General features: G+C 39.9%; 1 protein-coding gene across 4 annotated transcripts in view; it reads left to right on the forward strand.

Moving 5' to 3' along the window:
* LOC145664243 (centrosomal protein CCDC61-like) overlaps positions 1 to 23689 on the forward strand; it is a 94517-nt gene that overhangs the window by 44664 nt on the left and 26164 nt on the right. For all 4 annotated transcript variants that reach the window (XM_081730732.1, XM_081730733.1, XM_081730731.1 and 1 more), the window contains one exon: positions 12136 to 12343. In XM_081730732.1, the coding sequence (XP_081586858.1) occupies positions 12136 to 12343 (208 nt within the window). The remainder of the gene's footprint in view (positions 1 to 12135; positions 12344 to 23689) is intronic.

Consider the following 23689-nt stretch of genomic DNA (forward strand, 5'->3'; position numbering starts at 1 on the left):
GATGCCTTGAACTTGAGACTCTTGTTAGGGTCCAGTTCATTAGCTGTTTGCCTAGCCCAAATTCGCAACGTTCGATCGTGAATGATAGCAGTGTGCTGTTTCTCCGCGAACATGCCCCGAACTGCCTCATTGATCTCTGCCATCAGCGTCTTCTTGTCATCTTTGCCTTGTGTTGCCCCAAAGTGACGTAGCACGCCAATGTTCCGAATATACCTGAACTGATTCTGCAGAGTCGAGTGGGTAGCACGACCGGTCTTTGTGTTCCAAGGCCTACCTGTTTTTGGATGTACCGTCCAGTAGGCATAGGCTTTTGCCTTGTACTCGCGCCACTGCTCTGGTGTCATTTTGGAGTCTTCTGGAGGCTGATCCTGGAACTTCGGCTTCTTCACAGGAGAGGGCAGGTATTCTGACGCTGATGAGCCAGATGCGGAAGACGTATGAGACTGCTGCGATGACGAAGGCATCTCTGCATCCTCCTGCTCTTGGTCTTCCTCGTCTCCAAAATCCATGTCTCCGTCCCCCTGCTCACCATCACTGTCACCGAAGCCGAGCGTACGAATCTCTTCAACGACTTCCATCCCGCTGGTCAAAAGAGACTTGATGTGTGCCACCATCCTTTGCTCTTCCAAATTTGGATTGCGCTCATTTGTCCCGATCTCGGCCACCAGAGCCCAAACGACCACTTTCGGATCCATCTTACAACGCATACCTAAAAAACACAAAAACAACACAAATGTTAGCACAGAGTACAAATGCAAGACGAATTAGCATGAAATAATACGACTGCTACAACACAAATGTTAGCACAGAGTTCAAATGCAAGACGAATTAGCATGAAATAATACGACTGCTATGGTTACTCTCATAAACCCCATGTTAATGTTTGACGCTCCATAAGTCCTGAACGCGGCAACGTCTGACCGTCGCACTGTGTAGTTATCCTATTTAGGACTAGTGCTTTCCGAAAATGTATAGTTTAGCGTCAGACCGGCAGCAACGATGTGAAGTGTTACTTGTAAGTACTGTAATATGTAAGCTTGCTACCCATCATAGGACTTACAGATATACATGTAAAACAGAAGTATACTTCAATTAGACATCGTCATATTAATTAGAAATGGAACGTTAAGTTTCAGTATTTATATCACTCATTCTATGGGTTATGAAACCCGAAGGTTCAATGCTGCTTCACAAAAGCTCTCTATTAACTTCTGTTTCTATTTTGTATTCCTATTTTTAAAATATCAATCGTAATATTCTCAAATCTGCGCTCAGGGATGTAATGCAGCGTATACGGCATGTACGGTACCTAACTAATATTTTTACAGTTCAGCATAACTCACTTTAAAATCTACGAAAGTACGAGCATATATGTGAGTGGGTATATGCTATATTTTTCAAAACGGTTGATCATATACCTACCAAAAATTCTAGCATTATTTCAATGCTAATGTTCTTTTTCCGATTGGGTTTGCAGTTCCTACTTCCTTTTTTTTTTTTTTTGAAAGCATTCCTACTTTCTTCTATTTTAGCTACATGACCTGCTCACCTAAGCCTCTTACGTTAGACTTAATAACCTTACAATGTTAGGTAAACTGTAAAAAATACGTAGTTCTCATTATCATGTTTCTCCATTCCCATCCCTCTTGGATCCATATGTTTGCCTCAAGATTTTATCTTCAAATATTTTAATTTGCTTTCTTCTCTCAAAACAAGGGGCTATGTTTTGGAACCATACAGAATAACAGTCATAATTACCGTTTTATACATTTAAAGCTTCAATTCTCTGACAGAATTCGTGAAAATTTTTTGGACTGAATAAGGACGCGAATTCCTTGCTTTCAGTCGATATTTAATTTGTTCGTGGATATGGTTTCGGTCTCTTAATGTTAGTTCTAAATATCTGAAAGTTTCCATTTTTTTGAAAATATTATTTGATATTTTAACGTACGGTATCAATAATTTGCAATATTACTGTCACGACGAATTTCCATGTATTTAGTTTTCTCTTCATTTACTTCTAAGCCCATGTCCCTGCTGGTGTTTAATGAAGTCTACCTTTCTCTTTATTGTCCTCATATCACCCCTATCAGATTGACATTAATAGTACAGAGCCGTATCCACAGTGATCTAGGGGGCTGCCCCCCCCCTAAAATTTTGACGATAGGCATGCAAATGAACGGTTGGATCGGCCCCCTAACTTATATCGGGCCCCCTACATTTTGGGGCTGGATACCGCTCTGCATTAGCATAAGCCATAACCTGGTGTGTCATTCAGCTCTAGGCAAATGCATACCCCTGGTTCTAGTCATTAATTTTCCTTACAGGGTATTCCCGAATAAATTTAATAATAATGACATCTTGCTTCAGGCCATTTTTAACATAAAAGCTCGTGGACAAGTATTTCTCTATTCGGACTTCACTTTGGGTTTCATCTAAATGCATCTTCAGTAATCTAACTAGCTGGTACGGAATACAAATTCGGTACAAATGTTGTACAATGTTTTTCTCCTAGCAGAGTAGTAGGATTTTCTGAAATCAATAAATAATTGATATACCGCACTGCTGTATCTTCATGTCTTTTCAAGCATTTGAGGAATGGTGAATATCTGGTCGATAGTTGATCAATTTCACCTAAATTCGTACTGATAACCTCCAATAATTTCATCTGTATGGAATTCACTCTTGTCATCGGAAGATTTGAGAGTATCTTATAGGATGTTAACAAAAGAGAGACGCTTTCATAATTATTACAATCAGTTTTGTCGTTTTTCTTGTTAACTGGAATGGTAATTAATGCTTTCCACTCTTATGACAATTCCTCTTTCTTCGGGATGATGAGAATGAGTTTATGTATTCCATTCTATTTTTTCTCTTCAGCTAAAATCATTAGTGCTTGAATTAATTTTCGCTGCCTTTTTGCAACAAAAACTCATGTCGGCGGGGGCAAGTCCACACCCGTTACTCTGTTCCATCGTCGAGTTAACACTGTAAGTAATCCTGTACTGTCATGCGTCATCTCGTTGTGAGATCACAGTGCATGGTGTACTCCTCGAATAATTGCTAAGTGGTTAGCGTACGGGCCTTTGGTACCCGTGTTCGATTCCTGACGGTAGGTCATGTGGTTCGGATCCCACGTTAAGATATAGGTTCACGTCTCATATAGCCTTGCTGCTAAAAGCTTCGCTAAACTAAAAAATCAGATCAAATCCTCGATCGCCGTTTTGTGAGGTTTCCTTTTGTCTATTGTTTCCACATACACAGCACTGTAGACCTCTTCGCTCACAAATTTTTCGGTACGCCGAACATTGGTTGTCCTTCCCGTAGTAATGATGGAACGGGCACTTCGGTCACCACCGGTTTATTTGGTTCTGGGTACAGTTTCTGAGACCTGGTGACCCAACCAGGTCTACAGCATTAATGCAGAAAATATCAGATCTACAGCCTTAATGCAGAAATTTATAGTGTATTAATAGTATCCATTACTCGAGCTCGACTGTTCATGTGTTTGATCCCGGATAATGTATCTTATCAAGCTGTTATGTATTGAATATTTCAGACATGTAGTCTTGTAATTTCATGTTTGTTCGTCTTTCTATACTGAAAAGTAATACAGTGGTTTTGAACACAGACTACATAGAAATATTTAACTGAACACTGTTTGTGCTCAGTGCTTTCTATCATACAGTATATACACGATAACTTTTACAGACTCTTTCGATTAGATTTTGACAATCCCTCACGAGAAAATCATTTTGATATGTACGATTATACCTTGATAGGCCTTATAATTAAGTTGTAGTGTAAGGCTTTGACACTCACAGAAACACACAACAAGAGACAAAGAAAACAATAGATTTAGTAAAAAGAGAGAGAGAGAGAGACAGGAGCGTGTATATTAGAATTATTAGCAGCCGTATATATACTCCATGTGTATGACGAGGTTTCGTCGTCCCCAGATTAGGGCTCTGTGCGGGTCACCGCGCCAGAGCTCAGTGTGTGTCACAAATTTACGGGCCATGTATTTTTGTTATATGTATGTTCCAGTAATAGTATTCCACCTATGTTCCCTAGGCCCCGTTTAAATGCAATCGTTTATATGGTACCTTTTGACATCGACGGGAAATAATAACATTTGACAGCATATTTTATGTCTTGTCCCCCTTCTAATATTTGAGTTTTGGATAAATGGCCCTCTCGTGGTACTAGTTTAAGCATCGAACCGATGATGCTGCTGAGCCCACACATTCCGCTGAAATTGTAATCGTTCGTAAGTTATCAGGTCCTGTGAGTGTGAACACATTCCCATTATTCCTTCCCGGTGTTGCAATTTTCACTAACAGCAGTCTATATAAAAGTTTCTTGAAAGAAAATGAAAATTTTACCAATTTACAATGTTTTAGAAAATTTAACACAAATCGTACAAAAAAATACAAAACAAAGGGAAAATGTATTGGCAATGTTCATTTACTTTTGTGTCCTTCATTTTCGCAGCACTTTCCAGATTACTTCTTCACATCCTTTGCTCAACTCTTTTTTCCTGTATCTCATCGACAACTTCCTTTTTGTCTTCTTAAACTCTCAACAATTTTTCTTCTTCAACTTCATTTTTGCCCGATGTCAATGATCAAAGCTCTCTTTGCAAAACTTAGCTATGTTCATTTTCTTTCGAGAGCGTTCCTACTCAGTAGGTCTGCTAACCTGTTCGTACTTCCACTGAAATGTTTTATAGTAAAGAAGAACGTGCTAGAGGTCCCTCCATCTCTGAAATTTGTCATATAGATAGAGCTCTGTATGGCCATGAGAGTCATTGTAAATGATAAATCATTGTCCTATCACGTACTTGTAAAATTTCTCCAAACCAAAATAGACAGTGTACAGTTCCAGCTCGAAAATCGGAGATGTTTTCCGTCGGGGGTGGCGCGATGACGCAAACCGCACCGACTGCCAGTCGGTGCCACATGATCGTTGTGCAACAAACATGCTCCCACGCCAATTAAACTAGCGTCAACAACGATACCATGGCAGTTATCGTTTGTGAAGTATATTTTGAGGTGCCGTGAATTAGTAAGTGCGCGGTGCCATTTGCTGGAATGTTGCGTCGCATTCATCGGACCAAAGTAACTTTTTGTCTTATCCTTTTAGGGCGCGTAAAGGGTTTTGCCAAATTGAGAGAGATGTTTGCGAAAAAAGTTAACTGAAGCTAACCAAGACCATAATTGCTTCACAGTCTGGGGCTTCGAAATATTCAACATTGCCTCCATTTGGGCAGGATCTGGTTGAATTTAACCCTTCTCATCAATGAAACCAAGACATTTCAACTTTGTGATGCCAAACATAGATTTCTTTAGGTGAAGTAGTACTGAGGACTTTTGTGCATAGCGAGTACTTTTGCAAGGTATCAAGAAGTTCTTCGAATGTAGGTGCGCCAATATACAAATTATCTACATTCATAGTAAGTCGACTGGTCTCTACGACCCAAAAATGTCGCGTAGAATGCATTGGAGTATTATCATGCTATTGACGTGGCCCATGGGCATCGCCTTAAATTGATACTTCCAGCGTTTGAGGTTGAGAGACGGAACAAGAGAGGAAATAAACGGACGATCTTTCTGATCTAACGGAATTTGAAAGAATGATTGGATTGATTATATTAAACGAGCAATAAAAATCGCGTCAGAAAAATTCTCAATTGCGTCCGTGATATTGGCAGGACTGTCAGGAATTGCGAAACATCTTGAGTTTAATGATAAAGTTCTTCTCGGGCAATCAGCCAGGTGAAAACTGGTGGATAGGCCAACGTTTCGAGAACTGTCATCGTTCTCGAAACGTTGGCCTATCCACCAGTTTTCACCTGGCTGATTGCCCGAGAAGAACTTTATCATATACGCCGCCAGGAAAGCTTCAAATCTTATCTTGAGTTTAACTTTCAATACGAACTCAATACAGACACGAACGTTGTTCCTCGTTGCAGAATTACTGATTTCAATATGCTCATCTCTAAATGTTGAAGTATTTGCTCACGTGCCTTGGGGCGAAGTCGATCAGGCATCGTGTACATGTGTAATATAAAGGGATCCCTAGTTTGAAGGTCTAATGATGCTTCATAAGCCTCTATATTAGAAAAATCAATTCCGGATTTACGTGAAATTTGATGGAATCTATGGGGGTGACCAATTTTAAATAGCCTTTGTTTTGTTTTCTGTTGCACTTGCTCCGCTGTCGGAGTAAAATAATTTGCTAACGGTGTTTACATGCAGCGCGTCTGGAATGTCTAATAGCAAAATGCGTTCCCTTGTTGAAATGTTTGGGCATAATTGCCAGATTTACAACGGGAACCGCTAAATTATGTGTGCTGGCTGCAGTATGACCAATAAAGAAATGTTTGGGATTTCTGTTAATAGGCGTGTGTATCTGAACTGAGCTAAAATTGACACCCAACGGTACCTCCAGAGGAATGGAAGTAACTTTGTTGGGTGGGAAGTTTGTAGTTTGTTTACAAACCAACGTAAAGTGTTTGTTGAACTGCAAAAATGAAAAATGAAATCTTTGAGTTTTACGTCCCACAGTTATGCTGGCTAGGCTAAAGGAGACGGTGATGATGAGAAATGAATGAAATGGTGAAATGAAGAAAATGGGAGGAAACGGAAGAACCCCGCGGAAACCCATGCACACGGTGTTTGTCTACCACAAAGTTCACCTCACGAGAGCTGGGAATCAACCCGTTGTTGGACTGCAGCTGAGTTGCAACTTTAGCCGGCAACTTATTAGTGCCCGAGGGCTATTGATGTTCTCAATTATTTCAGCATATGGGTCCGACTGTATAGGATGTTGAGGTGGGGCTTTGTGAGCAGAGGTGGGTGTGGCTTGCGGCGTCACTGATGTGAGCCTAGGATCGCATGTCACTGTCTCCTGCTGATCACAAATGCGTTTCTGCAGAAGTAAATCTGCTTTTTTCCTATTAAATGCTTTTTTAATAATCCTCGATATTTGCAAAAAAAATTCTGAGAAAAGTGGTGCATTTGAGGTGGAAGAATAGTGATTACAGCATCTGCTATAAGATCTTTGAATAAGAGATTCGGATTACATTTGTAGGCCAAAAACTTTTCTCAAACAAAAAAATATGTTGGTATTTCTCCTGGGGCCTGAACGCGAGATCTGTAAGTATTCAACGAAGTTAATGGAATGTGAGATCACCCAATTATTCCTCGGAACCTACCCAATCTTTTGTAAGTAAAGACCCATGTAGGGTTTTGAACCAGTACAGGGCGACTCCCTGGAAGCTATGACTCGGAACTGTGAGTCTTTACTCGTGATCAGACTCGTAACAAAGTCACACTATTAGTCAAACTCTGATTAAATTATGAGTAAATTAACCTATTCACAGTTATTTGTGCAGAGACATCAATGTAATGGTTTGCATCAAGAAAGAGTCACCTTTTTTAGTCGTGCCAATTGTCACGTTTATCAGGAGATTGAGGTAGAAACAATGCTATCATATGAATTTAATAACAACCCAACAGTTAGCCTAGTCTATAATTTATTTTGATTAAGCTGAATTGGAAAAAGATGAATAGCCCTTAATCAAGTTAAATACAAATATAGCTGTTAACATAATTATCCAGTAAAGTTACTGGGTCATTAGGCGATATGAGCAACAAATATTGAACATAGCATTTGAATTTGAAAAATTTACAAGGTCCAGACATAAAGCCTACTTCTCTGAGAAACTTAATTCAGACATGCTGCTTGCTATAATATATCAGATAAGAAATAGAAATCAAAAAGATCTTGATAGAATTGAACTTACACTTTCAATTCCATTGGTGACGCACCAAGGGGTGGCGACAAGTCCAACTCGTTTAACTACTAACTAACTAACTAACTCTATGGCCTATGGAACCCGGAGGTTCAGTGCCGCGTTCACAAAAGCTCTCCACTGACTTCTATCCTTAGCTAATTGCATCCAGTTTCTACTTTCTATTCCTATCTCTGCGACGGCGACTATAAACAGCGCACCTGCCCGAGAATTAAATGAATAGCATTGCGTCGGTCTTTCGGAACGTTGGGACTTCGTTGAGTACGGACACGTATCTCTTGCGCTCTAGATATGGATCAAAGCAATCAAAAGCCTAACATCAGTCTTCAACGTAAAGATGGAACTTTAATTAAAGTCAAGATAGACTTTCCAGATTATCCGGTATTGCTGAATACCAGTATATATATATGCTGTGCTCTGGACCCCCTTCCAGAGATCATAGATTTGTCTATGGATCCTCAGATGACAGACATGGTCGAAGACGACAAGATTTCTACAGATCAAGAAAATGCCAATACAACTCACAAATCATCTAGCTCTTTTCAGGGACATACTAAAAATACCACTTCGTCATCAGATGAACATCTCTTCAAAATGGCGAAGAATACAGTTAAGCCCAAAGGTGTCCAAACTCATGAGGCCAGCGCTCACGAGTTCGGAACTCACGCCCACTTGACCTCAACCTCACGAAGTGAGCGTGAGGTCTGACTGGTTATGTGAGCGTGAGGTTGAGGGTGAGATCAGGTTGGTGATGTGAGCATGAGGTCAGGCTGGTTATGTGAGCGTGAGGTTGAATGAGCGTGAGGTCAGACTGGTAATGTGAGCGTGAGGTCAGACTAGTGAGGTGAGCGTGAGGTCGAAATAAGTTCGTGAGAATTAGGTCGAGTGAGCGTGAGTCAAAATGAGTTTGTAGCGTGAGGTTGAAATGAGTTTGTGAGCGTGAGGTTGAGTGAGGTTAGGTCAAAGTGGTCACCTCTGGTTAAGCCAAGACCTGTAACGCCTTCAACATTACCTACTCGCAATACTTTTGCCATCTTAGGCGAAATTGAGCAAAAGCACGATTCAACAGCTGATGCGTTATCTTATCATCAGAAACTACTGGGAGGATTGATACCTCACCCCTTACCTCCAGATCTCAAGATACGATTGGTTCATATACCAGCAAATGCTCGACTGATGGCATCACTCGATACATCAAGAGTTTAACAATTGATGATTATCCTGCCAACAAAAGATATCAACTGACTCACGGCGTCTTCTCGGTGTGTAAAGCCGCACATTTCTGTGCTGTGTATCCAGATAAAATCAAATCTCAATGTCATTCTCAAGAAGACTATACAGAGCTCACAATTTTTTTAAACATTATCACCTACAATATCCCTTGGATTTTGGCTAAAAAAAGAACAACTAGTTAAAATTGTCACCCGATAATTACCAATTGACTCCAGCTTAGAGAACAATAAGACGGACTATCAAAATAGCAACATCCAGTTACGAGGGTAAGTCAACTGAAAACCATAAAAGTAGAAATAAAAATCCGCATATGGCGCCAGTGAGCTGTAAGTTGGCATGCCTGTTGACGATAGTATGCCGGATGTCTCCTAGGTGGCAGCAGCCGGCAGATGCACAAACACCGGCGCAACAACAGTTCCAAAATGGCAGCCCCACTAGCCACATGCACCAGCGAGGAGCAGCGTTCTGTTATTCGGTTTGTGAAGGTGTGAAACCGATTGACATTTTTAGGCGAATGAAGGTTCAGTATGGAGATGCGTGTTTGTCACAGCCACAAATCTATGAATGGTGCCGGAAATTTGCAAATGGTGTTACGTCTGTGGCTTCAACGGCTGCAATGGTATCTGGAGTCACTACGCGCCGAGCCTGGCCATTTGCAAATTTCCGGCACCATTCATAGATTTGTGGCTGTGACAAACACGCATCTCCATACTGAACCTTCATTCGCCTAAAAATGTCAATCGGTTTCACACCTTCACAAACCGAATCACAGAACGCTGCTCCTCGCTGGTGCATGTGGCTAGTGGGGCTGCCATTTTGGAACTGTTGTTGCGCCGGTGTTTGTGCATCTGCCGGCTGCTGCCACCTAGGAGACATCCGGCATACTATCGTAAACAGGCATGCCAACTTACAACTCACTGGCGCCATATGCGGATTTTTATTTCTACTTTTATGGTTTTCATTTGACTCCCCCTCGTATATAAGCGCAACAAATGAAAGGACGCGGAGGTGCTCTTATGCCTCTTTTTCTGCTTACGCTAAAGGAGACCCTCGCAGTCAAAGATGTTTACGGCTTACAATACCTGGAATTCTACCAGATCAAAATTGAACCACAACGACCTAAGCCTTATGTGCAATGTTTTAAATGTCAACGTTTAGGCCACACCCAGTCTTCATGTTACTTTCAACCACGTTGCCTCAAGTATTCCGGCAATCATCAGTCTTACACGTGGACCAGACTACCAGAGGAATCCTCAGTTAAATGTCCAAATTGTGGAGGCAGACACCCTGCTAATTTCAGCCGATGCCCAGCAATACATAATATCCTCAGACGACGTAGCCTTCGACATCCAGAATTTCAACAAGACTTCCCACCACTGCCTTCTGTTTCCACTAAGGACTACGCACCAAAGCGACGAGGAAAACCAACCAATGCAAAGAAGACTTCCTCTACTAGCAAGACTGCTCCATCATCGCTGGATCACAATCAACTTGAAGAACATCGCTCTACTGTTCACGATCTACAAGAAATCATGACTGTACTTCAGGAATTACAACTCAGCAAATTACTCCAAGTTCTTCGATGCAACCTTCCACGCCTCCAATCGGCCTCTGACTTGCTCACCAAGCTCTCAATACTATGTGAAATCCCTGAAGAATTATCGACTACAAGCCATTGAGTGCCTTCTGTATATAAGACTATTACTTAGAGCTCCTGTTTTACCTCTGAACCTTTTAGCTGTTCAACCTTCAACCTTACAATAGCAAACAGGATTAAACCCTTACAAGAACCATTTCCCTATCACTTCATTGGGTATTCCAGGTATCCAATCAGAAAACTTCTTTCTTCTTAAATTAGCCAATCGTTTCCATGTAACTTTTTCTCAGCTCAATAAAACCATCTCAATTTCCACAATGCGTCAGCGTCAGTTCCAAGCCATTTCTCAAGCACTAAAATTGCTATTCACTTTATGATACTTTTCTACCACATATAGGAGCTATGGGACATTGTTCCGGGACTCAGTAACTCGATAAAACCCGTTAAGTTTGACCTCTGACCCTGAATAGAATCTCTTTCGAATCTGAACACAATAATCACCAAAGGAAAAGTGCAACCCTGGTCAAACTACCAGTGGTTCTTATTCTCCTCATTTAGTCGGTTTTTATTCTCATGTCATCCAAAACTAGGGTTTTCCTAGGCTATGAAAGTTATAGATTGATGAGGTGTATCGGAAAATCCACGTTTCACATTTTTTGAAGAAAATACATTTTGTTAAATTGATTTTATTATATAAGTGTTTTGGTTGTTTTTAGTCTGCTAATTGCCTTCACCAAGTACGTGTAAGCACTCTAATAATAGTTCAGCTGTCCTTGAGTTGCCTCGGAAGTGAATGTACTTACCAACTCTCTGATGAAATTCTTAAATGAATAAATTTATGATATTAATTTCGTAGTAAAATTTGATCAAGTGTTGCATTCATGTAACAAACCATAGATGTCAACATTTCTCTACTTTTGTTTTTATACAGGAATTCTTGAAAGATGTATGATATATCAATATTGTCTTGCGCTGAGGATTACATTTTCTTCAAATACTGTATTGTTATTATTACTTTAAATACATTTTTGGGGATATAGAAATAAGTTTTAGTGTAATTTTGCAACTTAAAGCATCACCCGTTCCTCGTAGAATATATTTTTAAATAGCTATGTATTTATAACAATTCATCATTATATTACAAATATTCTATTCTATATATTTATAGAAAAATATGACTAGCCTACATATTAACCTTTGTGAGTAAGTAAATTGAATGAAAGTGCAAATGTTGAATGAAAATTTCAAAAGATTTCAAGTGTTAAGTATTGTATTTCCTTCTCCTCATGAAAGTAACAGTCTTGCTCAAAATTGCTTACAAGGAAGAAATTTACTACCATATTGTTAATCACTTCGCATATACAAGTATCGACTATGACGATGAACCAAGAAGAACTAGGAATTATGTAAATTTAAATTTATATTATCTTATCTGATGAATGAATGAATTTAATTTTTATTTGTGGTAGTGTATTGTGTTCTTTAGAGTTTCAGAACTCAAGGAAGATAATCGGAGTTTAAGTGAACAGGTACAATCACTGGGTCAATATGTGTCTAAGAATACTGCCAATGATAAATTGCTAATGCTCCAGCACACTTTGAAGATGGTTGAGGAGAAACACACCAAGGAAGAATTCCGTCTGCAGGAAGAGATCAACTGCCTCAGAGAAGACAAATTAGAACTAATTAAACAGGTATGCCTACTCTTTCCATGTTTCCTTCAGTACATTTTTTTTTAGTTTAATAAATACTATATAAATGATCTCATCCGAAAATTTAAGAGTTAATAGCTGGATTTCTTCTACATTTTGCAACATGGAGAATGGAGAATGTCATTACTTTATATATATATATATATATATATATATATATATATATATATATATATATATATATATATATATATATATATGTGTGTGTGTGTGTGTGTGTGTGTGTGTGTTTAAGTTCTACATTAACCTGTGTAAACATATTAATCATCAATGTTCGGATTTCTCTTTTAAAACTTTGATTTTGCTTACAATATACGTACTTCAGTAAATGAAAAGTATCACGTTCGTAATTGCATTTTGCATTACTTTTCACAGCTGTCTTCAATTGGCATCTTATTATGGAATACTACTGGGTCAAAGAATGCATTTAAGTGGGAGAAGAAAAAAATATGTTTAGTATCATTGCCTAATCCCTACAGACATTAGTTTGAACGTTAAATTTATGATGATGTTCTCTATGTATCTTCATTGCTTAATATATATAGAGTGTTCCAAAATGATCATTCCAACTTTGATTGCGTATAAGTTTGAAATGTGAATAGATAGAAAGGTACTATTTGCGGCACCATAATGTTCACATACACCTAGTTTTAGTAGCCGTTTAACAGAATTCAATGTATGTGGCAACTGTAGCACGCAGGATATGAAAGCGATATTCCATGTCCGGCCTAGCATGTCCCCCATAACGTGTTCAAGCGACGCCGATGCGAGCTCGTAGTTTCTGCAGGTCAAGCGCCGGGGTTTTGTAGACCACATCGTTCACAAAGCTCCAAAGAAAAAGATCTAATAGGGTTATGTTCGCATACTTTGGGAGCCAGGTAATGGGTCCTCCTCAAGTAATCCAGCAACCTGGAAACGTCTCGTCCAATGCTCTCCTAACGATCGTAGCCCAGTTAGGAAGGGCACCGTCTTGCTGCAGCAGGATATCAGGTTGCAGGTGTTCGACCTCTGAAAGTGCGAACTGTTGCTACATGCTCAAATAAACAGTCGCGGCGATTGACGCCTCTGCAAAGTAAAAGGATCCTACCACACGCTCATGAAGCACACTACACGATATGTTTACTATTGTACTGTCGTGCATAAATTTCCCGTCTTACGTAGTGGTTCTTTGAACCTGACATTGTTACGGTTTACCACCCTGGACACATGAAAACACTTTCCGTCCGAGAACACCACCTTTGTCAGAAAGTCTGAGTCCTCGACAATGCGATTCAGTATCTCAATTGCAAGTGCTTTGCGCTTTGGCCTGTCATCAGGTTCAAGCGCATGCAGCAGCTGCAACTTGTAGACATACATCTTCAGTCGCTACTGTACGACCCTATGCACCGTGGTCGTTGGTAGCTGCAACTGTCGAGACGCTTTACTGATTTATTTGGTTGAGCTGCGGAGAAATGTCTGTAGCACCCGTTCCACATCTGCTTTACTCCTGCTCGGATGTCCAGAACTCGTCCTCTTCATTACACTTCTGGTTTCCTCGAACATCGTGTACCACTGCCGGATGGTCGGTCGTGATGGGGCTTGAGAAAGAAATTCCGCTGGACCTGGATGGCAGATTTGGTTTCTATACACCATTCCACACATTGAACCATCTTCTGCGGGATGGAATTTTCGTCAATGCCTCACCTGAAAAGACAGAAACAAAAACAAAAGTAATTAGAGAAGTTAGAGTAGAGAGGTTTGTTGGAAGTATTGGTATAGAACAAAATGTTGAGTGTGTATGTGAACATTATGCCGTAAACAGTACCTTTCTATCTATCCCCATTTCTGACTTATACGCGATTAAAGTTAGTTGGAAAGATTATTTTGGAACACTGTATATATATATATATATATATATATATATATATATATATATATATATATATATATATATATATATATATATATATATAACGGGTGTTGCAAAATAAGTGTTATAACTCTTGGGAGGTAACTCCTGCCACTGAGACAAGAAAAAAAGTTCTCTTGAACTTTCGGCTATCGGACATAGTTTCGGATCTACAAGGTGCCGAAAGCGTGGGAAAATGACTTTTGGACGCCAATAATTCGGAAACTATCGAACGGAAAGAGGGCGGGTAAAAAATTCACTGAAGAAGTCATACCTGCTGTATTGAATTTTGCATGTTTCACAATCCTACCATGCACGCGCAAGGGATTCCCCAAAGGAACGTAGGGAGTACCGGATAATCTGCCAAATCAAAATTGGTCTAAATTGATATGAATTGATAGAGTTTCTACCAGGTAACAATAATTCGTTTGTATTAAATCGATATCTGGAACAAATACAAAATGGCGGACACCTTCATGTCCATTGTGTGTGGTTGCATAATCACCAGATACCGATGCTAGCCAACAGTGACGTTCTGAGTATTAGGTGTAGCGAACTAGTACTCAAATGCTCTAGAAAGACATCTGGAGTGTCGGTAGAGCACAACAGATGAAGCAGGGTGATTCACATGTGTAGAAACACTTAACGAAAAATGCCCAGAAATGCACTCATACTCAGTAAATAGGAGTTCAAAGCGTCGGAAATGTAAGGGTTAGCGTCAAGAACATGAAAGCCATTGTCAATTCACCAATAATATTCTATCAAACTGATGCAATATAATATGCAAGGTTGCATACGAATAAGGATGCAACAACTGAGGGCAAGTTGAAATTGTGGAAGAGGACTCACAAAGAACTGCGTAAACTAAATGAATGTTACTAGTGGGATCGCATGATCGATATTGAAATGTGGCCAATGTGTGTGTTGATATCGACATGTAGCTAATGGACAAATGTCAACATGTCCCACTACTGCTGGGACACCGTTCATGTGCGAAAAATAGGAAAATAGCTACTCGGGTCTTGAATCTGAGGCCGTGGGCTCTCAGTAGGATTGGAAACTGCAACCACGCGAGCGAAAGCGAGCGCTCTAGCACTAAGGCTCGAGGTAGCCTCACTTCCTCTGTATTCATTTCTTTGAGGAGTATCCACTTTGTTTGGTAAGCGCAATTGTACAGCCTTCCGTTATGCTTGCGTGTTTCATTTTGTTACTCCTACTGCACAGTTGTAAACAATCAGAGCTGTAAGACGTTTCTTCCTATTTCTCATGTCATTTTCTTTTCCATATGTATGGTATTCCAGCTGTAGTGTTATATGTGTCAAATTGGTTCATTTTCGTCTTTGTCTTGACATGTGCACTGTGTGTAAGATACTAATTTCTGGAGGTATTTTCCTATATTTCGAGTACTTCATATGTCCCAGAAGACGTGGACATAATACAAGTTTGTTATTTTCACGCTCTATCAGAATTTGAACCATGGATTAAGAGATTTCTTTTTCTGTGGGACAATGTCCCAAACAAAGAGGGCCATTGATACAATCGTGTTCTAGTTACGTTATACCAAAAAATGCACCAGATATAATAGCAGAATGTACAACGTTATTTTCCTAGCTTTCGGACGTGAGACGGTGTCCCAGCAGTAGTGGGACATATTGACATTTGTCCACTAGTTATATGTCAATATCAACACACACATAGGGTGATATCAATAAAGCAGAGAAGTTAATTTTTATTCCCAATTTTGTAGTAGTTAATCGCATTGGTATCAATAAAAAGAGAACTGAGCACTACTCATCTCGGCTGACCTCGGAGAAGCCCTGCCCCTTTAGAGTAACCACACCGAGCCGAGTAACTACTCCGCGTTTGATATCAATAAAAATCAGAGATTCCTCTGTGATGCAAGTAACTTCTCCAAAGTTGTGGAGCAAACTCAGTAGGTGACTCCGTGCGAAATATGGCAGATTATATGATTGCTTTGCAGCATAGAAAAAACTTATAAGCTGCATAGAAATGTTGCAAATAGTGATTACAAAAAGCATTACATGTTCATGAAGTAAAATGTAAAGTGATTAGCACAACATTTTTTAGGATCAACCCAAAGTCGTGATGGCGCACTAAGTAATGACGAAAAGATGCCGTTTCTCTTGCGTTACGTGAGTGATCCAGGATTCCAGATCGGAGTGTCAGACGATTCTGGTGTGGCTCAAAGTACGTTTCTATGACTAGTACAAGTGTAATGGATGCGATTATTGCAAAATCTGAAGACTGGATTGTTTCCGGTAAGTGTGTGTAATATGCAAACAGCAAAGGCAGAGTGGCAGGAACAATGTACATTTCTGAATGGTATCGGAGCACTTGACTATACACACGTGGCAATGAAGAAACCTAGTGTTTTGGAGACGAATAGTTAATAGGAAGAGCTCCTTCGTGGCTAAGCGGTTAGCGTACGTGCCTTTGGCGTGGGAGACCCGCGTTCGATTCCCGGCGGGAGCTCATGAGGTTCGGATTCGAGGTTTAATCAGTAGTTCCCGTCTCATATAGCCCCGCTACTGAAAGGGACGTTAGAATCAACTCAATGTTGATAGGAAGGGGTATACATGTGAAAGTATTTTGTTTATGTCAAGGCGAAAGGGGACACGTAAGGTGTGGAAAACGCAATCAGATGGACGTTCTTTACGACGTGATTGGCTGGACCTTTTTTTAAAAAAAGGAAATAAAGGGCTCAATGTGTGTCTGATTTCGTTCCTAAAGCCAAACAATCTACAAAGACTTTGGACAACGCGTGATATGCGCTTGTCGTGTTAATCTTGTATTACTGAATTCAAATCAATATCCATCAGCTCCAATAGGTTCGTTCCCATAGTTTCAGTATTACTTTCTTGTTTCCCCCTTTTTTTTAATTAGCTTTTTTTGTTTTGTTCTCGCTCGAATATTAAAGATTTTGTTTTGGATTTGTGTGTCAGTTTTTGGTGTATTTGATATTTCGTTGCATTTTACTGTAATTGCCTTCAAAGTTTCGAATTTCCTTCGTTTACTTTCTGGTAGCTGTGACTTTGAAAGTACCACTGGAAACTTTTATAACATCCACAAATGCACTTTAATTGAAACTGTCGTCGCTACTTGCCCCTTCCATGGTGTTTAGGATACTGCGCCATAGGTTACCCACAACGAGATGACCGCGCGATGGATGGGAGAAATGAGTAATCACTCCTTTTATTGATACAATTAACTGCTAGGCACACACGAAACGAGAGTAAACGTTCATAAATCTGGAGCAGTCTGGTGCAGCCACAATCTGAGAAGTGGCTTGTTTTATTGATATGAAAATGAGGGAGGAGATTACTCCAGGTGTAGGTACTCCGATTGTCGAGCAGGACTTCTCAGGAGTTGTTACTTATTTTTATTGATATCACCCATTGGCCACATTTCAATATCGATCATGCGATCCCACTAGTGGCATTCCTTTACTTTCCCCAGTTTCTTTGTGAGTCCTCTTGCACAATTTCAACGTGGTCTCAGTTGCTGCATCCTTATTGGTATGCAACCATGCACATCATATTGCATCAGTTTGATAGAATATTATTGGTGAATTGGCAATGGCTTTCATGTTCTTGACGCTAACCCTTACATTTCCGACGCTTTGAACTCCTATTTACTGAGTATGAGTGCATTTCTGGGCATTTTTCGTTAAGTGTTTCTACACATGTGAATCACCCTGCTTCATCTGTTGTGCTCTACCGACACTCCAGATGTCTTTCTAGAGCATTTGAGTACAAATTCGCTACACTTAATACTCAGAATGTCACTGTTGGCTAGCATCCGTATCTGGCAATTATGCAACCACACACAACGGACATGAAGGTGTCCGCCATTTTGTATTTGTTCCAGATATCGATTTAATACAAACGAATTATTGTTACCTGGTAGAAACTCTATCAATTCATATCAATTTAGACCAATTTTGATTTGGCAGATTATCCGGTACTCCCTACGTTCCTTTGGGGAATCCCTTGCGCGTGCATGGTAGGATTGTGAAACATGCAAAATTCAATACAGTAGGTATGACTTCTTCAGTGAATTTTTTACCCGCCCTCTTTTCGTTCGATAGTTTCCGAACTATTGGCGTCTAAAAGTCATTTTCCCACGCTTTCGGCACCTTGTAGATCTGAAACTATGTCCGATAGCCGAAAGTTCAAGAGAAATTTTTTTCTTGTCTCAGTGGCAGGAGTCACCTCCCAAGAGTTGTAACACAAATAGTACATTTACTAGATAATACTAGGTAAACTACTTTATTGGAGATCAAAATGACAAAAGTTGTACTAGAGGTCTCACTTTTGATGCAAATTTCGTTGGTTGATTTGGAATTTAGTGCCCCAATCACCACGAAGACTACAGATGGTGATCAGAAAAATGGAAACACCTGAACGAAATTGCAACTTACCAGATTAATATGGTGTCGGGCCATCTTTCGCCTTCAGAACAGCCTTGATGCGACGTGGGATGGAGGCATAGAGGTCGTGAATGGTAGCAAGTGGAATTTTACACCATTCCTCGTGCAGGGCATCAGCCAGTTCTGTGAGAGATGATAGAGGTACAAATCGTCGCCGGAGTCGTGTTTCCAAGACGGACCACAGATGTTCAATTATGTTGAGATCTGGGGATTGGGTGGGCCAGGGGAGGTGTTGAACTTCATCCCGATGAACCTCAAACCACGCTGCAATAATGCCAGCTGTATGAATGGGTGCATTATCATCCTGGAAGATGGCGTCATTGTCCGGGAACAACATCCGGACCATAGGATGCAAGTGGTCTCCTAAAATTGCGACATAATCGTTGGCAGTGATTCGTCCGCTAAGTGTGACCACAGGATCCAATGAAAACCATGATATTGAGGCCCACAGCATCACCGAGCCGCCGCCATGTTTCACAGTTGGGCGGAGACACTGCAGATCATAAGCTTCTTTGGGCGTTCTCCACACATAAATACGACCCATGGTTGGGAATAGGGTAAAGGATGACTCATCGGACCATATCACACGTTTCCAGTCCTCAACAGTCTAAGTTGCATGATCGCGGCACCAATTGCGGCGTGCGAAAGCGTTATGGTCCCTGATGAGCGGTTTGCCTCGAACAACACGACCCCGTAAGTTCATGTCATGTAATTTGCGGCGGACTGTGATTGTCGAAACAGGGTGGGGAAGGTGCTGATTGAGTTCCTCCGTCACATGCTCCGCAGTGGCACGATGATTCTGCGTGACAATGCGCTTTAATACCCGGCGTGACCTGTCACTCATGATTTTCTTCCGCCCACCTTTCCGCTTCCCCGATGTGGTTTTCCCGTGTGTTGTGTAGGCCGTCATCACCTTCGATACTGTCCACGCGACACACCTAACACAGTAGCCACTGCCGTCACACTCACTCCACATAACCGCGCACCAACATTTTCCCCTCTTTGAAAATCTGAGAGGTCTCCCATTTTACACTACCTTCGTCTGCTGCAGCCACTGGACACTACTGTTCCACTGAGCTTGACGTAGTACGGAGACCGACCTAACACACCACCACCAGCGGTACGGCGCTGCGGGCGCCACGACACCACTGCCAACCCGTACATCTGATGTGTTGCCAACTACAGGTGTTTCCATATTTTCTGATCACCATCTGTACATAAGACATGGAGCTAGAACTTAACGTGGCAACCGAACTACATGAGCTCTTACCGGGAATCAAACCAAAGTCTTCCGCGTCCAAGACGCGTACCAATTAGCTAACAATATAACTCTAGTGAGAGGGGTCGTTGGTTCGATTCCAAGTGTTAATGGTGGACAACATCGTGTCCGTGGGTTTTCTCGCGGTCTTCCAGTTCCTTCTACATTTTCATTCCATCATTTTTTCGCAATCATTCACTTTCGTAAATTATCCTCCTTTACCCTAAGGGGCATTAGTATGTGACGTAAAACTGAAGTATTACATTTCATTTTCATTTTTGTAACTGCTTTAATGTATTTATCTGTCTGTCTTTGGAATAATGGATGTGGCGAAATCTGTTGCTTGAAAAGAAGCAAAAAGCTGAATAAAACATCAAACTAAGTGGAAAACTGAATAAACATCAAACTTTAACCCATGCCGTCAATGTCACGGTATGTGATTCCCGAATGTGACCACCAAGAGTGAGATGGATATATGATTCATTCATTGTGACAACTTTCTTCCATTTGGAACCTGCGAGATACTTTTCATACAGTTTCCTGTAGTTCGTCTTACGGTCGGCAATGTGACACGGTAGCAGGTGGTGTACAGGACATTTCGTAAACACTTCAATCTGAGGCGCTTGGGAAATGTTTTGTTCGTAGTTGACAATGTGAAGTGGAATCTGTGACCCATATCACGTTGCGCCGGGGTTTTCTTGACACGCCAATCGATGGATTCCCCTTAGCACTACGGGTGTCGCTTTGTTTGCAGTCCTTTTCCTGGTGGTTATCGTCAAGGCGACCAGACGTCCCGTATTAGCCAGGATAGTCCCTTTTTTCAACCGCTGTCCTGTTTCTTTTTCTGATTCTCAAACGGGACGCCTAAATGTCCCGTTTTTAAGCAAAAGTGACCCAGGTGTCCCGTAATTATTATTAAAAATAGAAATGGTCAATGCAAATTCTACACTCTTCTGTACCAACACTCATTCGGAAGGTTCAGCTGTGTCTGGAACTTCTGAATGTTCCGAGCATGGTTTTACTTCATCAGCCATCAACTTTTCATTCCGCAGTAGAAAAAAATATAAGATCAAACATTTATAGTTTTTGAGGTAATTTCTGTTTTACATGATTTAAAGAAAAATTTAGCTTCAAAATCTCAAGATTACTTCATTTCAGTAGCTGCGGGGAAAACTCTTGAGAATTTGGATAGGGGGAGTTTTGTTTCTGAAGGAGCTAAGATTCGCCAGTATGTTTATACTTTATATTAAACTGCAGTTGAATATTTAGATAAGTGAATAAAACTTTTGAAGCAATTTAGTTAGATTACGCTTAAAGGTGTACCATGTTGGCAGAATATACAAAAACTGTAGACTTTATTTAGGAAAGTAGTCTGTATTGATGATCCTGCTCTTTACGACGACTGCGTGTATTTAAAAGAATACTTGACACCAGAAATATTGATTAACTGGAACTCAAATAGAGTATCTCTTGCAGTGCCGGTCTGGCTAGGTTGGCTGCTCGGCAATCGCCGAGGGCCCGACGGGCCCCAGAGTCTTTGGGAGGGCCCGAACGCATAGGAAAATAAATATTTAAAACTTACAAAATAACTTAATTATCAGATGTTTAGAATACAAAAACAGAATTAACTACTGATAATTTTAAAACACAACAACATAGTTTAACGTAATGCTTGAAAAACAGTTAAAAAAAAAAAACAACCAATACCAGATTTACACATATTGTAAAATGGCAAAATATGATTATTAAGGATTTAAAAACAGCATAATATATAGTGTCATGGCAGATACTACTGAATATATAGCAGTGATGGACGAAGTAGCCGTTTGTGTTCGTTATGTTATACAGGGTAAAATCTATGAAAGACTTCTTGATTTAACTATAGCAGAAGATACCTCTGGCGAAGCACTATTTGAACAATTACAATCATCACTTGAAAAGTTAAATATACCTCTTTCAAATATGGTTGCATGCTGTTTTGATGGAGCCAGTAATATGAAAGGATGCTACCATGGTCTTCAAGCACATTTGAAGAAAGTAAACCCAGAAATCATATGCACTCATTGCATGGGACACGTTCTCAATTTAGTTATAGCAGATTCTACTGTAAAATGCCCCTCCAAGCAAAACATTTATTCGGGCTTGTGGAAGAATCCGCTTGATTTTTAAGCAATTCATACAAGAGAATGATCGTGTGGGAGAAATTTACAAAGAAACATCGTTCTGGGTGGGCAAAGCTATACCGATTAAAAAAAAAAAAAAATAGGTGTTACTAAGTGGTGGAGCAAACACAAAGCTCTATCATCCATAATAGATTTACATTATGATAATGTTGAATCTTCTAAATTTGTTATATGTTTGTCAGTATTGTTAGATATGTCAACAGGCAATTTCGATTGCAAAACAAAATTTACAGTGCGTTTCTTCTAGGACAGTGGTGCAAATTCGAAAATTTGTTTCTAGCTGTAGTCATGCTAGACATGTTTTCAGTTACTTCTCCTGTGTCCATCTTTCTCTAAAGCAAGTCTTTAGACTATGCAAAGACCTGGCAGTCGGTAAATGCATTATTACACGAAATTAGAAGAAAAAGAAGTGACAAAAATATTAAAAGATTGCATGACAAATGTCAATCCCTAGTTAAAGACTTCAAAGCTTATTTTAGGAATGGGGAAATTAATATAGAAGGTGATTTTCCAGAAAAAAGAATTCCCAAGGTGAAGAAAATGCCTTGTGAACAAGTTTCCGACGAGGCTAGAAATTTGTCACATGACCAGAAATACAAAGCACTATACTTTAACATTCACGATTATGCGAGTAAAAGTATAGAAGAACGGTTTGTACCCAACAAGACCTTTTGCTTGATTGTTCCTGGTTAGACCCAAAAAGGTACGAGGATATAGTTGCAGTTGAGGTAGAAGGTTTTCCAGATGATTGCTTGCAAACTGTTTCTCAATTAGCAAACGTGAATAGAAGTGAGTTGTTGTTAGAACTGAAACAGTTTGCAAGCCAGTATCGTAATTTGAGTGCAGATTTTAGTGACAAGTCTGAAGAACTAGAAGAGAAAGAAGTGTGTAAATTTGTGAGAATTACAAGTAAGGATGGTGATGGTGATTCAGATGAAAGTGTGACATCTGAAGAAGAATCTGAAGATTAAAAGAAAAAGTCTGAAACTCAATGTGGTACTAAAAGGAAATGTTTAAGATGTCTCTCATGTTTATATAGAATTTCCCATTCTATATGAACTATCGTCACAGTCTGGATTATTTAGTAATTTATATACTGTGTTTAAATATATAATGACCATCCCATCCACTCAGGTAACTTGTGAACGAGTTTTTTCGAATTGTAAAAAACAGACTCAGATATTCTTTAAGCGAGAACTTACTATCTCCCTTAATGTTGATGAATGTTGAGAGAGACTTGTTTATAAATTTAGACAAAAATAAAGTCATTGATGAAATTGCGGTGACAAGCGAAGTTTTGAAAAGAAAATTAATGTATTGATATGTTCCTGATACTTTATAATTCCTGTGTGCGTCTGAGTCATTTTCAGTTTTACAATTATGTGCTTTATGATATGGTAATCATTTATTAGTAGTAATCAATAATTTGCCTGTTTGTATTAATACTGTATAAATCAACTTTGTTAGTGCATACCAATATTTTCGTCTTTTTACAGTTATGTGGTCATATAAATGTTGTAATACATATTAAATATTTGTCATTAGGTCT

Source organism: Thermobia domestica, chromosome 11 (assembly GCF_964235325.1).
Source record: "Thermobia domestica chromosome 11, izTheDome1.hap1.1, whole genome shotgun sequence".
Taxonomy (NCBI): Eukaryota; Metazoa; Arthropoda; class Insecta; order Zygentoma; family Lepismatidae; genus Thermobia; species Thermobia domestica.